The following is a 15424-nucleotide window of genomic DNA, read 5'->3' on the forward strand; positions in this document are numbered from 1 at the left end:
GCCAGTAGCAGTCATCCTCTTCTTTTCTAGAAGGTTCTCATCTCAATGTGCAGACAGGGTTCATTCTGGAGTTGAATCACCTCTTTTTTTGGATGTTGTTTTTCTTTAGTCTCTACCTCAGGCCTGGGGGAGGAGAGCAGAGATGACTAAGTCTTGGTTGACAAACAGAAGTTATCTCCCAACAGCTCACTGCCCCAGAGATCTTTTCTTCTGGAAACTGCCTTTCTCGGCCATCCAGACCGCTGTGGTACACAGACGGTCACGTACCATCTCTAGCCTAAGGCTTAAATGATCAAAAGAGGACTCTCTAAAGCCTTATCTCCAGTAGCATAAGGAGAGGCAGGCCCGCATTTTAGCTGTCGGTATTGATACCACCTGATGATATCCCTACTTGTTTACCTGAACCATCCAGGCACATGCCCCGGTCCAGGAAGAGGGCCCCGGGCAAAAGTGACACAGAGTTGTGAGGCTGTGAATTTCCTCAGGATAGAGACGGATCCTCCTCCCCTTTGGTTGCAAGGCCTAGTGTAAGTCTGACACACAGCAGACTGTCAGTGTTTGATGAATAAATGAGGGAGGTCACAAGAGATGAGAAACACATTTGGGCCCAGATAAAACTGAATTGAGAGATGTCCATGTTTCTGCTTAAGAGCTGTGGGCAAGGTGGGACTTGAAGGGCAGATGGTTTCAGGACTTTTTTTCTAGCTGGAGGAGACAAGGCCCTGTTGCAGCACTTCCTCTCTTCCATCCCCTCCTCACACCTGCTGTGTCAGCATTGTCTAGAAGGCTTGTTGGACATCCTAACACCTGGGTTCTAGCCACGCCCACAAAGTCGAATCATCTAGAGGGTGAGGCTCAGGTATCTATTTTCCATAAGCAGACAGAGGATAATCAGGACCTAGGGTTGGGAATCAGAGTCCCAGTTCCTCAGCCTCTCGGTGGGGGACTGAGGTGTCTTTTGCTTGAGGGAATTGTCACTTCCAATCACTTCCTGGAGCACACCAAACCCCACCTCCAGCTCCAGCAGGCCACCCAACCCTGAGTCCTCAGGAGAGTAGCCAGCTCCACCCTCCCCACCTGGACATTTCCTGTCAGACCTGAGCTAGGAGTGAGTGTCGCCAGAGGAGAGCAGGGTGGCTCTGGAAAGCACGCAGGGCTTCCAACTGAGAACTCTGCTGCCTGGCCATGCACCTTGGGCCAAGGTGGCTGGCAGACAAGGGGCTGCCCCTCCTGGGGGCAGTGCTGCTGCACATGAGAGAGAAGAGGGGACCTCAGTGGAGCCAGTGTCGGGTAAGTTACCTGGTCTTGCCTGAGAAGCGTGGACTGCAGAAGCCCTGTGAAGACTGAGGCCAGCCTGGGATTGGCTTCTGATCTAGGCTGGGACCCACTGGCTCTGGCCAGCCTGGTGGAGTTTAAATTAAAGAGGTTGGCCAAAACCTTGCCTTTTGGAAATGATACCCCTTCCCCAAAATTAGGAACGGAGGGTGAGGTCCTATGATGCTTGCAGCTGTTGGCTTTGCCCAGAATGCCCCAGCTTGGCTGTAGAGTGCCCCAGGGGGATGGGGGAAGGGGCTTCCTGGAATTTTGAGGGGTAGCCTCACTCCCAGGAGAGTTCGGTCTGTTGTTAACCTCTCTTGGGCCCAAGCTGTTGTCTCCTTCGTGACTCATCAGACCAGTACAAGCTGGGTGACACCTGGTTTCCCTTCACCTGCTGGCCTCCTAGGGGATGTGGCCTTTGTCAGTGTCCTGGTGGGTGCGGTCGATCACCACTTTCTCTTCTCATCTTTAATCTCTGAGGTCCAATACTCTAGCTCTCACTTAAGGCTCCCAAGCTCTTGGCCGGGGCAGGAAAGTGAGGAGAGCTGCCCATTTGCGGTGGTGCGTCACAACCGTAATTAGTAATAGTAGCTACATGTTTTAAGCACTAATACCAGCCACTTTATAGAACTTCTCATTTAAAAGTCAGCACAACCCTATGAGATTATAAACCCCCACATATAGATGGGGCAAATGAAGCTTGAGGAAATCAAGTTATTTGCCCAGGGCCATTCAGCTAGGCCGTGGTGGAGCTTAGATTTGAACACAGCCTGACTGATTTCAAAGTCCAGGCTCATCAACGACTTGTTGAACTCCCAGCTTCCCAAGTCCTCTGGGGTCCCAGGCACAGTGACTTCAGTGACCCCAGGCCAGGCTGCTGCTCTGTGAGGGGATGAGGGAAGCCTGAGCTGGGTACCACCGCAGGGAGGTGACCAGGCCCCCTACCTGGCTTCCCAGAACTGAGTTCCAGAGTTCTATTGTTTCAGCGGGAAACCCACCCATACTATGACCTCCAGGTGAAGGTGCTGAGGGCCAGAAATATCCAGGGCACAGATCTACGTGAGTGATGCCTAATTCCACCCTTTTTCCCCTTCCTTTTCCTGGGACTTCCTCCCAGAGCCCAGCAGGAGCTGGCTTAAGGTATGTGTGTGTGTTTGGAGAGGGGTAGCTAGTGTTGGACGTGGAGGGAGTGAGCCCTCCCAGTGAGAGAGCTCGGGGCAGGCAGGCAGGGGCTGGACAGCCGACTTATGCAGACCTCTGACTTCTCCTTGAGTCTAACAAGTAAAGCAGTGCAACCTGGGTGAGCATGTGAAGCTGCTGTTGTCAGAAATCAAAGTCTGTTCTCCAGCCGCTTTTTACGCCAATGCTCACCATGGAAGGGGACTTTGTTGCCCTAATCAGGTCCTTTCAGGGGAATTACTCAATAGTCTGTGCGGCCATGTGGTCTTCTAACTGGCTACTACAGTCTTCAATTGTAAGTGGTCCAGATGGAGTTAAGGACATTGGCTCTCCCCACGTCTCCTCATCCCACACAGGCAACCTCCTCTCCCCCATGGGCTCCTTCCCCTCCTGCCCCAACCTCCTCCAGGGAACCCTTCCAGCAATAAAAGCTAGATGCTGAAGACCCCTCCTCCATCCCACCTGCAGTGTCCAAAGCTGATTGCTATGTGCAACTGTGCCTGCCCACTGCGTCCTCTAGCCCCACCCAGACAAGAATGGTGGCCAACTGCAGTGATCCCAAGTGGGATGAGACCTTCCACTACCGGATCCACAGTGCTGTGAAAGTGAGGACCAGCAAAGCGCCTGGGCAGTGGAGGGAGAGAGCTCCTCCAGGGGAGGGAGAGAGCTGCCTGCCTTCCCACCCTGCCTCAGGCTGCCACCTCTCACCTGCCATTCCCAGAATGTTCTGGAGCTCACCCTCTATGATAAGGATGTCCTGGACAGTGACCAGCTCTCCCTGCTACTGTTTGACTTGAGGAGCCTCAAACCTGGCCAGCCATACAGACACACCTTCCTACTCAACCACCAGGTGAGTCCCCCCTGCCTCCCAGAACCCATGCCAGCAACGAACTGAATTCAAGAAAGGAAGTCTGGCACAGGGTATTGAGGTGACGGCTCCTGGTCAGCACAGGCCAGGCCTCCAAGACAGACCCTCCTCTGTCCTATACCACCGACCCTACAAAGGCTTCCCCTCATATGTTTCTTCCCTTAATGGAGCCAATATGTGAGCTCCTTGAGGGCAGAGCATTTTTTTGTGTCTTAGCCACTGCCAAACCCACTGAGAGTCTGGCACACAGTCCTAAACGCATGAAACCCCTTATGGAGACGTTCTCCCTCCTATGCCTGTGAGAAGCCACAACAATCGTCACCTCTTCTAATCCCTGGAGCTGAGCAGGGTAGGAGGCCGGGACAGTCTCTGATACTTTCAGAGTTCTTGAAAATAAATGCTCCCGTGCTTCTTTCATGTAGGACTCGCAAGAGCTGCAGGTGGAATTTGTTCTGGAAAACAGGTGAGTCCAGGTGACACCCATGCCCTCGTGTTTACACCGAGAATCACGGACGGCTTTGGTTGTCAATCACCAGGCTCTGTACTGGCCTGGCCCGAGAGGGACTAGTATCCTAGTCCAGACACCCATTTGACTGTTGGCGACAGGCCCACTCCTACCCCCAAACCTGGCCATGCTCCCCAGGCTCTTCCAGCTGCTTTAGTCACATTATTAGAGTAGCAGCTGTCTGGCAGGGAGCCAGATGTCCCATGAGCCCCTTATCTTTTGCAGTCAGGTGCCTGCATCTGAAGTGATCACCAATGGGGTCCTGGTGGTGAGTAGGGAAGGCGAGCTTGGGGCTGTCAGGGATGGGGGTGGGGAAGGACAGTGCTGAGTCCACAATTGAGCCTATCATGCCCCCTTGCCTCTGAAGGACACTTGAATCCTTCTGAGAGGGGAAATGTGTTAGGGAGGCATCTCCAGGGACCAGAAGCAAGAAGCTCCCTCAAGTCAGAGTGGACAGCTTGGAAGCCTTTCTTGTCCCCTGCGCCCTGGGGCCCCTGGTTGCTGCTGGGACAGCTGAAGACATTGCTATCCAAGCCCCTCCTGCTCCTTCCCCTTTCCCACCAGGGCCACTTCATCTGAGTCCTGGGAGGGGGGCTGTTACAGAAGACTCCTACCCAAGCAAATTTGTTACCTGGGCCCTGCCCCAGACAACCCTCCTTCCACTCTGGTCTGGGCCCCGTGGAGGGAGGGCCCTGTGAACTGTCGGCTCCTAACAGCCTCTGCTTTCCTCAGGCTCACCCCTGTCTGAGAATCCAGGGCACCCTCGGGGAAGATGGCACAGGCCCACATCGAGATTATGGTGAGTATGGTCCCTAGCCTTGGGGCTTGCCTTCTCTCCTGAGGGGTGGGGGACTGCTGAATTCTAGAAGGTGGGTCCTTCTAGAGGGACTTCAGGCAGTTCTTAAATGTTTTAGCACTCAAAGCAGACCAAGGGTGGAACGGATTGCTCCTGAAAATAGTGACTTTCCTGTCCCTGGAAGTGTTCATGCATAGAGGTTGTATCAGTTCGATCACTGCTCTGCCAAAAGCAACCCCACATCAGATGGTCAGCTGGCACTTGGCTGATCTAGGCTGGGCTTGGCAGAGGAACCTGGCTGTGTGCCATATGTCCCTATTCACCTTCTGTGACCCATGGGCTAGTCGTGTTCTGAAGGTGTCAGCAGCAGCATGAGAGTGAGCCAAATGAGCAGGGGGTTCTTGAGCCTTTGGTCGCATCACAGCCACTAACTGACATTTTACAAGCCAAGACATGTCACAAGGCTGGGACCCTGAAGTCGGAGCGCCAGCAATCCAGTTGGCCTCTCAGCCAGAAGAACTGAAGTCGCATGGCAAAGCGTGGGAGTTCCAGGAGCGAAGAACCACAGCCGCTGATGTAGTGTGCCACAGGGGACAGCCACTCGGGATGGGGGAGGGGTCTGGATGCAGGAGCAGAGCAGAGGCTATGGGACAGCTAAGGTCCTCTCAGACGCTGAGAGTCCGAGCCTGCAGGCTGAGCCCATGTAATGTTCCAGCACTCACTGTGAGCCAGGTACTGTGCTCAGCATGCCACATTCTTTTATCTTCAATTCTCCTAACAACCCTGTAAAATATAACTATTAGTCTCTTACAAAACTGTGGCTCAAACAAGAAAACCACTTAAGGTCCCGCAGCCTGAAAATGAGAGAGTCAGGACCAAACACAGGTCTGTGGCGCTCGGGGCCCTGTCTGCCTCGGACCAGCGCAGGGTTTCCAGCCACAAACCACAGTTCCCTCATATTCTCTAATTCCCACCCATCCGGGGGCATGTCCTATCTCCAGGTCTCATTTAGTGCCAAGGAGGGTGTGTCAGGAGAGAGATTCCATGTGGACCTCTGTTCCCGAAGTATCTGTCACCTTGGGCTGTTTGGGTGTCTGTTGCTCTCGAGTCAGGTTTAGAGTCCGGGGTCCCCTCTAAGTGTCATGCACATTTCTCTCGGGGGTTTTGCCTCCTCCCCAGAAAGCTGCTCGGATCAGGGTGTGTCTGCAGGCCTCCCTCTTTACCTCCTTCCAGCCTAGGCTGGCTCTCCTTGCTTCTCCAAGCCTCTACTTCCCCACTTCTTCCTCTCACCCCCCTCTGCACACCCTGTGTTCTTGCAAGATCTTATATTGGAAATAAAGAGCAGGACAACTTGCTGCCTATTCTCTCTCTGGCCACAAAACTTCCCCACAGAGGTGAGCACAGAGCTTGAGTGGAGGCAAGAGATGGGGCAACTGCCAATTGAAGACTGCTAATTAATGAAATAATGTGTGATAATTATAAAGTATAAAGTATAATTCTATAATAATTATACTTTATATACTTAATATAATATAATAATCTCAATAATATAATAATCTCAAAATCTTCGGCCCCATAAACTCTGGGCAAGGAGCCCTCTCCCTTCCTGCCTTTCCCCCTTCCGTAGGCATTGTGTGTCTCCCACCCCGCCCCAGGTTCCCAGTTCTGACCCAGGCAGCTTATGGGACCCTGAGGATCCTTCATGATGCCTTTGCTATGGGTCATAGAGGCAAAGAATGAGTGGGGCGAGGAGTTGGCATTTCTAAGGGGAAAGAAAGGGGAGTTGCTCTTCAGGGTGCTACCATCATGGGCCAGCACCCCCCCCCATTCTTATCCCCTCATCTGGTCCCTCACCTGGGCCATCTGCTCCCAGGCTCTAGGCAGATTCAGCTGACAGTGCCTGGGGCCTATGAGAAGCCGCAGTTCTTGCCCCTGAATCGCCCCAAAGAAGGAGGCCACCCAACCACCTTCACCTTTCATGTGAACCCCATGATCAGCTCCAGGTTGGATGTGGAGCTGGGGGAGAAGCTCAGAGTCCTGGAGGTGAGTGAGCCCATAGTCTGGGAAGGCGTGGGTGAGAGAATCAGTCCGGTCTAGGGGGGCGTCCCAGGGCCACCACAGAGGCATGTGTTCCTTTGCCATGCAGCATCATGAGGGGTGTTTGCTTCTCTGCAGAGTGGCCCAAGTGCTGAGCTAGAGACCCAGACCAGCCAGCTGGGTGAAGGGGGCATCCTGCTCTCTTCTTTGGCCATAGGCCAGGAAGAACAGCATTTCGTGGCCCTGGGGGAGGTAAGGCTCTCTCTGGCTGCCTGAGGGACTCCTGCCTGCTCTGTGGCCCCCAAAAGAGGGCTGGGGGAGGGACCTGAGAGGGAGGAGGTGAGGTGAGGAGGTGAGCCAGCCTGGAGCTTGGGCCAGAACCTCCTGAGTGACAGGGGCTGTGGGGGGGTGGAGAATCCCACTCTTGGCACTCAGCAATTGGACTCTTGTCTCTTTCAGGACCAGGAAGTGGTTCTGCAGATGAAGGCAGAAATGAGGTGAGGAAGGCTTTTGGGCTAGACTGGAAGTGGGGGGGCTCTTCTGCCTCCTCGACTCAGCCTGGGTGGTGGACGCCTTGTTTGGTACTGGTGAGGTCTTTCTAAGGGGTTCCATGGAATGTGACAAATGGGATGGGTCTGAGGATCTCCTCCAGTGAACAGTTGCCCAGCACCCCACCCCCACCCCCATTTGAGGCAGCACTGGAGACCTTGACCTGCGCCTTGGCTTTGGCCTGTGTGACGGGGAACAGGAGTTTCTGGACAAGAGGAAGCCAATCGTGTCTAAGGCCCTGCAGCAAGTGCTGGGATTGAGCAAGGCTCCTGACAGTGACCAGGTATGAAATGGAGTAGGTGGCCCCCAGGTCACCAGGACCAAATCCAGCCCCTTTCCTTGAGAGAACTGTGTGTCCAAGAGGTGACAGGAAGCCTAGGGAGGGCAGGGAACAGAGGAGGAAGGGGCAGGCTGGTTCACCTGAGCACATAGGCAAAATCAGGAGAGGCAGGACCCCATGTGTAATGAGGGATAAGCAGCCCTGGACAAGCAAGAGGTATATTAGTCCCCTCAGGCGGCCATGACAGAATACCACAGACTGGGCCGCTTAGACAAGAGACATTTATTTTCTCCCCCGGAGGCTGGAAGTTGAAGATTAAGGTGCCATCGGTTTGTTTCTGGCGAGGCTTCTCTTCCTGACACGAAGACAGCCACCTTCTTGCTGTGTCCTCACATGGCCCTTACTCTGAGCTTGTACAGAGGGTAAGGGGCAGAAGTTCTCTCTTCCTCTTCTTATAAGGACTCCAGTACCATTAGATAAAAGCCCCACTGGTGTGACCTAACGTAACCTGTATAACCGCCTTGTAAGCCTTTTCTACAAACGAAGTCACACTGGGGCTCCTGATGCATGCATTTCCAGAGGCGGAGCACAGTTCAGTGCATAACTATAGACAAAGGGATTTGGAAGTGGAGGGTCTGTGGGAGCCTGCTGGGAGGCAGGAGGGCAGGCAGTACCAAGGGAGAGAGCTCTGGCAAATCAGGAACAAGTTGGTGGCTTCCTCCTGGCTGCAAGTGTACTCAGGATTTGGAGTCATTCCTGGTGCTGACAAGGTGGGCAAGCCCAGATGGTTCCTTTGGTAATGCCTGCTCTGGGCCAGCTCTCCACTCTGTAGGTGGAGGGTAAAGAGGGCACAGACCTGACTTTCAGGGAGCTCTGTATCCTCCAGCCCTCCAAAGGCACGGTACACTTGCTGAGCACTGGCCGTGGAGCATTTCTTTCAAGACAGAAGAAAGGAGGGCTGGGAGAGGAAGCAAAAGTATGGGGGCAGAATGAGCCAAAGCGTTGTGGAAAAACTGAGCAGCCAAAAAGCTTCTAGTCTGCTCCCACCCAGGCACCTCTGTTGCTGAAGAAACATCTGGGAGCCTCTCATGTTTGGGGCAGGTCCAGGCTGGTCGGTGGTCTTTGTCATTTCAGCCCAGTGGATCTCCACGGGGGGCCGTTTCACCCCCACCCACCCAGAGGACATTTGTCACTGTCTAGAGACATGCTTTATGGGTACCACTAGACGTAGGTGAGAAGGAAGCAACTGGCATCTACTGGGTAAAGGCCTGGAATGTGGCTAACCATCCTACAACCTACAGGACAGCCCCTTGGGACAAAGAATTACCCAGTCCCAAATGATCATTAGTGCCAAGACTGAGAAACCCTGCTCTGATGGTTTTGGGTGAAATCCAGTCCACCTTCCAGTTATGCATTTTCCTGGTGCCATGGTTAAGAGCCATCTCCGGAGTCCTACCGCTTGGGTTTCATAGCCCATCGCTTACCACCTATATGACTGGGCCAACCATATTGTGCCTCAGTTTCCTACTCGATAAAATGGGGATCCCAGTGGTTGCTGTGAGGAGTCAGTGAGAGAAGACATATGAGGCTCTTAGACCAGTGTCTGACTGTGTAAGCGATAAAGGACGATGGTGGCTAGTGTTGTGATTGTTGTGCTCAGGTGCCTGTGGTGGCTGTGCTGGGCTCCGGAGGTGGAACCCGAGCCATGTCTTCCCTGTACGGCAGCCTGGCTGGGCTGCAGGAACTTGGCCTCCTGGACACCGTGACCTACCTCAGTGGGGTGTCTGGGTCTACCTGGTATGTGAGGTGGGGGCGGGGGGCAGAGTAAAGGAGAGCCCTGAGGGAGCGGGAGTGTGACCAGTGGTCTGGTGGATTCCCTGAGAGGGGGCTGGGTTCCTGCCTCCAAGGGCTCCAAGGGCAGAACAGCCCCATGTTCCCAGGCCTCCTTGAGTGGGTGGGGCAGGGCAGTGGGTACAAGGGATGGAGACGCGGGGCACCCACAGACACAGCCATCGCTCTCTCCCCTTGCTGGGCCCCCTTGCCCCACTGCCCCTAATGTGCTCTCTATGCCCAGGTGCATCTCCACACTGTACCAGGACCCAGCCTGGTCCCAGGTGGCGCTGCAGGGCCCCATCGAGTGCGCCCAGTCTCGGGTCTGCAGCAGTAAGATGGGGGCGATGTCTCCGGAGCGTCTACAGTACTACGTCCAGGAGCTGGCAAGCCTGGAGGGCAGCGGCCACAGTGTTTCCCTCATTGACCTCTGGGGTCTCCTCATTGAGTATGTCCTCTACCAGGCGGTAAGAGAAGAGCATATAACAAATATACCTGGCTCCTTCCCAGCCCGCCCCACCAGCACACCCTTCTGCCTTCGTGGCTAGGCTGAGACGGAAGGTTTGCAAAGCCAGCCCTTAGGTCTGAGCTCCCCGAGGATGAGAGGCAAGACCCCTGGGCAGGCTGACCAAGCTTCCTCTTTCCTGCCCCCTAACCCCTGAAAAGGGAGAAATGGGTCTGCAGTTCTCGGATCTGTCTGCATATTCGAATCACCTGCACAGGTTCTCAAAAACACTCAGCCCTTGGCTCCACTTCTGGAGATACTGATGGGGGTCAGTCTGGGTTTGAGCACTAGCACATGTGTGTTTTGAAAGTGTCCGAAGTGTTCTAACCTGTGGGCTAGGCTGGCTGCCACTCCTGCCCACCAGCCAAGCTACCTGCTGCTGGTAGGGCTGCGGGCCCGGCGCGAGCTGGGAGAGGAGAGGAGTCAGAGCCGAGTGAGGGTCTCAGCCCTGGGGGGGCCTGGCCCTCTGGTGTGTGGATATAAATCACAAGTGATTTCTCATGTCTAAGAAAAGAATCCATCCATATTTTTGAATGATTTATTTTTTCAAGAGAGTAAACTGGATTTTTTTTTCAGTATTTCCTTTAAAAAAAGGTCACTGACATGCTTTCTGAAACAGCAAAGATGTGGGGAGAGTATTCCTAATGCCCCTGGAATTGTACAAAACCCACAGCAGCCTTACCTGCACCTGCAGCCTAAAGCCTGGTCCTCAGAGAGCTATCTCTAGAACACTGGCCTTGGCAGCCCCAGACTCTGGTGGGCACGCTGTCCCCTGCAGGGTATCGGGCCTCAGGCCATGGGGTTGGGGGAAGGGAACTCCCCAAAAGCCAAGTGCCTCCCTTCCTGCCTGCCAGGAAAACCCCGCCAGGCTGTCTGACCAGCAGGAGGCCGTCAGCCAGGGCCAGAACCCTTATCCCATCTACGCCAGCATCAACGTCCGCACCAACATCAGCGGGGAAGACTTTGCAGGTGCCTGAGCGTGGGGAACTGGGAAGAAGGTGGAGGCGGTGGTTGGTAGAGGGGGTGAGAGGCCAGTGCTAGGAATGTGCAGACGTGAGCCCTGGAGCCCAGTGGGCTTGCTGCCTCCTGCTCTTGGCAAGTCTAGTTCCTGCTCAGGCACTCAGGTGTGAGGGGAAACCCTGGGGTCCTGGTGGAGGTCCCCAGGTAACGTTCCCTTCTCTCTGGGCCCCCAGAGTGGTGTGAGTTCACCCCCTATGAGGTCGGCTTCCCCAAGTATGGGGCTTATGTTCCCACTGAGCTCTTTGGTTCTGAGTTCTTCATGGGGCGTCTGCTGCAGCCCCGGCCAGAGCCCCGGATCTGCTACCTACAGGGTGAGTCTGGGCTGGAGGGCTGGGGACAGGGCAGGGCTGGGCTGGGCCCTCAGATGGGCTGCAGCTGTGAGGGCCCAGGGCCTGGCCTTTCCCCTTAGGTATGTGGGGCAGTGCCTTCGCAGCCAGCGTGGATGAGATCTTCCTGAAGATGGCTGGCTCGGGCCTCAGCTTCCTAGACGGGCACAGAGGGAAAGTAAACATCACAGGTAAGGGTAGACACCCTGATCTCCCCACACTTCTCTTTCTGGCCCCAGCGACCTGGCTGAGGCTCAGAGGCTGAGTGAAGGGATGGTGCAGGACTTGGCTGTCCCACTGGGTTCAGAGAAGTCCTGAGGTGATGAATTCTAGCTTAGTGTCTCCAGCTGCCCAGAGGCCTGAGGAGACAGTGTGCCTTCGGGTCTGGGGGAAGGCCCATGTCAGAGAAGCCAGCAGGAGGGATGCGTGGGTTGCTCAGTTGGTTAAACATCTGCCTTTGGCTCAGGTCCTGATATCGAGTCCCACATCGGGCTTCCTGCTCAGTGGGGAGCCTGCTTCTCCCTCTGCCTGCCACTCCCCCTGCTTGTACACTCTTCCTCTCTCTGACAAATAAATAAACTCTTTCTAAAAATATATTTTAAAAAGCCAGTGGGAATTGTGAGTGCTCAATGATAAGACACTAGCTTAGAATTCTCTGCTTGGGTTCCAAAGATGTCGATTCAGCCCAGTCCATACCCCTCGGGGTTCCCTTGGGCCTCCTCTTGGGCCTGCTTCTTAAGTATCCTGTGATCTCCCTGATGCACAAAATACCCTTTCCACATTTCTTCCCTGGATAATGTCTATTCATCTCGTAAGATTTAGCTCAGACCTCATTTTGCCAGGGGGCTTCTCTGTTCTCCTCCATCCCTCCAGGCTGACTGAAGGTCTTACCACCAGAGTCCTGTAGCCCTGTGTACACCCTCCATCATTACCCTTGTCTTGAGGCATTGTTACGATTTATGATCTCTTTATGTGCCTCTCCCCTAAGTAGGCCATGAGCCCTGTGGGGCCAGGGCCGGACCTTATTCACCTTCCCATCCCCCATTCCTGGCATAGTGCCCAGCACACGGTACTCCTCAGTGGGTATCTAATGGGTGAAATTCTGATTAGAAGTTGTATGCTCAACTTCATTTTCGAAAGGGGGAAATAAAGGATCACTTAATAAATACAAAGCCATAGGCAACTTTGAAAATAGAGGCAACCTGAAAGAAAAGGTCATTTAAAAGAGGTTCTGGGAAGCAATGGTCTGAGTCTTAGGAGCTGGGGGAAAGGAGATGAATATGAGGAAGAGATAAAGGGGGTCCCCTGAGCCATGAGGGCTACTGGACAAAGGAGGGCCCCACTTCTCACTGTATTTCACCCTCCCACCCCCATCCAGATGACTGCCAGACGCTCCAGCTACATGACCCCACATGTCTGCGAACCAGGCTCTTCACCCCCCAGGGCCCCTTCTCCCAGGCTATGCTGGACCTATTCACCTCCCGCTTTACCTCCGCGGAGAACTTTAATTTCACCAGGGGCCTCTGCCTACACAAAGACTATGCCGTTGGCCAAGAGTTCATGGCCTGGAAAGGTGGGTGCTGCTGTGGGTGGGGAGCCTCCGCCGCCTGGGGCCCGTGCTGCCTTTTCCCCTAGGGACTGGGCTGTGGGCTCCTGCTGCCCAGTGGCTGAGGGGGAAGGACTGGGATGTCTGCGAGGAGGCAGGGCCAGGGGCTGGGGTGGGAGACTCTGGTGCCATCAGAAGCAGTGGAGGAGAGATCTCTACAGTGAGGCGCCATTCCAGTGTGAAGAGAAGAGCAAGCAAGCATCTGTCCCTGTTGCAGCCACGCACCCTGACGCCTTTCCCAACCAGCTCACTCCCATGCGGGACTGCCTGTGCCTGGTGGATGGGGGCTTTGCCATCAACTCTCCCTTCCCCCTGAACCTGCTGCCCCAGAGAGCGGTGGACCTCATTCTGTCCTTTGACTACTCCCTGGAAGCCCCTTTTGAGGTAAAGTGTGTGGTGGGGAGGAATTGAGGTTCTCCGTGGAGGAGGCCTGCCTGGGCATTTTGGGATTGTCCTTTGTGCGTTCCAATCTCCAGGCCGGTACCTTGTGAAGATTTTAGTGATACTGGTCTCCCCAGCTGGAGGAGGGGCATTGCTGAGGCCATGGGATGGAGTGGGATTCAGGAGAAGAGGCCAAAGGCGGTCCTTGGAAGTCTTCCAGCCTGTTCTGGCCCCTGCCTATTTCTGAAAGCATTCTTGGCTCCTGTCTGGACCTGTGTTGGGGTCTGCTGTCCCTTAGTTACTGTGGTAACAACAGAGCCATCAGCTTCCCAGGGGCGCCTCCAGTGGCAGCTCCCTCAAGCCCTGTGGGGTAGCGGACAGGTTCCATCATCTGGATGAGGGTTCTGGTTGGGCTGCTGGCTTCCTTCTCCTCCTTATCCTCCTGGGTGTAAGGAAAGCCTGGGGTTAGACAATGCATAAAGCCTCTTCCCGTGGGACCTTCTGTAAGCATTCCATCTCCACCTGGTGACATTGAAATCAGCCCCTAAGAGGAAGGAAGAAGAAGGGAAGCAGTAGGTGGTTACGGGAGAAAGGACCGTGAGGATGCCGTCATTGGTCTGCACAACCACCCCACTAGAGTTAGTCCGTTTTCATTTTGTAAACAAAGAAACAGGCTCAGAGAGGCTGGGTCACCTGCCTATAGTCATTCAACCAGCAGGGGGGCTGTGTGAGCACAGGCGGTAGGAAGCGGGGTCAGAAGCTGGCCTTCTTGCCCAGGTCTTACAGATGACAGAGCAGTACTGTCGGGACCGAGGCATCCCCTTCCCAAGGATTGAGGTGCTCCCTGAGGACTTGGAGGAACCCCGCGAGTGCTACCTGTTTACCAAGGCTGAGGACCCCCGCTCACCCATCGTGCTGCACTTCCCCCTTGTCAACCGGACCTTCCGTACACACCTGGCCCCAGGTGAGGGGAGCCCCTGAGCTGGGGTCTGGTGGTGAGGTGTTGTGCTGAGAGCAGACTTCTGGGACAGTGTCCCAAAGCATGCCTCTCGGAGGGCGCGAGCCGGCCACTGCTGCCCTCTGCTTCCAGGGCCTCAGCATTCCCACCGGCCCAGCTCCTCCTGATGGTCGGGAGAGACAGGAAATGTGGGTCCAGCCAGGTCTCCTAGGGCCGCGGAGGGGAGAAGCTTCTGGGCTGGCAGCTCCTAGCCCCAGAGTGCTCCCCAGTGTGGCCTTCACTCCGCTTCACACCCACAGGTATGGAGCGACAAACAGCTGAGGAGAAGGCCTGCGGGGACTTTGTCATCAACGGGTCAGACACTCCCTACGGCATGATGAACTTCACCTATGAGCCCAAGGAGTTTGAGCGGCTGGTGGCTCTTAGCCGATACAATGTTCTGAACAACGCGGAGACCCTGAGGCATGCCCTCCGGCTGGCTCTGGAACAGCGGCAGGCTGGGGACAGGGCTGGGGCCTGACAGGGCTGGAGGGGAGGATCATGAGAGAGGGAAGCGACCCTGGGCTCCAGATCAGGGCTGGAGAGAGAGAAGTGCTAGACAATGAGGGGCTCCTGCTTCCCATATTACCGGGACCCACTTTAGGCCCTTCAGGCCCCAGAAAGCTCCTGCCAAACGGCAGTTTGGCTTTGTGGCTGGGCCCTTCTCATAGGTGTTTCTGGGTGATGATGGCGCTGTATGTCCTCCGGGACTCTTGGGAATGGGGGACAGAGGTGAGCAGTGCTCATTCTGCACTGGAGTGTAGAGGGGATCAGGCAACAGTCTAGCCCCAGAGCCTGCCCCAAACCTAGAAGGCCCTTAGAGGGCCCAGGTCTTCAGACCCTCACCAGACCAGGAGCTGTGAGTGCTGAGGCCCAGGTTCCTCTCCTTAAGCTGAGACCGAAAGCAAAGATTTCTCCATCTAACCCACACTTTTGCAAATGGTCAGGCTCCTGGATGCAGGGCTTGTACTATTATGAATAAATAATTATTATGAATAAAGCCTCCCAGACTGCCAGTTTGGATCCCTAACTCCATCCTTCAGCCTGCTGAGTTTCCTTTGCCTCTAGCTTCCCTGTCCCCTCACTGCTCACCATCCGTCTTTGCTTAGCCTCCTGAAGGCTGGGGGATAGTACCCCATCCTGGCGAGGCTGATAGGTGTGCTGATGTCTCCCCGTTAGTTACTTATGCTTCAGTCTTCAGACTTGGGCCACATTCTTTCTTTGTGTA

General features: G+C 54.9%; 1 protein-coding gene across 1 annotated transcript; it reads left to right on the top strand.

Moving 5' to 3' along the window:
• The first annotated feature begins 1103 nt into the window (after window positions 1-1103).
• PLA2G4F (phospholipase A2 group IVF) lies at window positions 1104-15196 on the top strand. Its single transcript, XM_044229487.1, has 20 exons — window positions 1104-1290; window positions 2304-2376; window positions 2965-3101; window positions 3218-3346; window positions 3787-3827; window positions 4095-4137; window positions 4602-4668; window positions 6539-6708; window positions 6841-6954; window positions 7162-7199; window positions 7399-7534; window positions 9192-9328; window positions 9606-9828; window positions 10721-10835; window positions 11060-11197; window positions 11296-11403; window positions 12591-12785; window positions 13036-13202; window positions 13977-14163; window positions 14457-15196. Exons 1-20 carry the CDS (start codon window positions 1186-1188, stop codon window positions 14675-14677), a joined length of 2544 nt encoding a protein of 847 aa, XP_044085422.1. The 5' UTR covers window positions 1104-1185; the 3' UTR covers window positions 14678-15196.
• The last annotated feature ends 228 nt before the right edge of the window (window positions 15197-15424 follow it).

Source organism: Neovison vison, chromosome 13 (assembly GCF_020171115.1).
Source record: "Neovison vison isolate M4711 chromosome 13, ASM_NN_V1, whole genome shotgun sequence".
In the NCBI taxonomy this organism is placed as follows: Eukaryota; Metazoa; Chordata; class Mammalia; order Carnivora; family Mustelidae; genus Neogale; species Neogale vison.

Bases quoted from the DNA above. Each gene is read 5' to 3' on its own strand.
- PLA2G4F (XM_044229487.1), top strand. From the start codon at position 1,186: ATGCACCTTGGGCCAAGGTGGCTGGCAGACAAGGGGCTGCCCCTCCTG. The intron at 3,102-3,217 runs GTGAGGACCAGC...TGCCATTCCCAG, and splicing joins GGATCCACAGTGCTGTGAAA to AATGTTCTGGAGCTCACCCT. The intron at 7,535-9,191 runs GTATGAAATGGA...TGTTGTGCTCAG, and splicing joins AGGCTCCTGACAGTGACCAG to GTGCCTGTGGTGGCTGTGCT.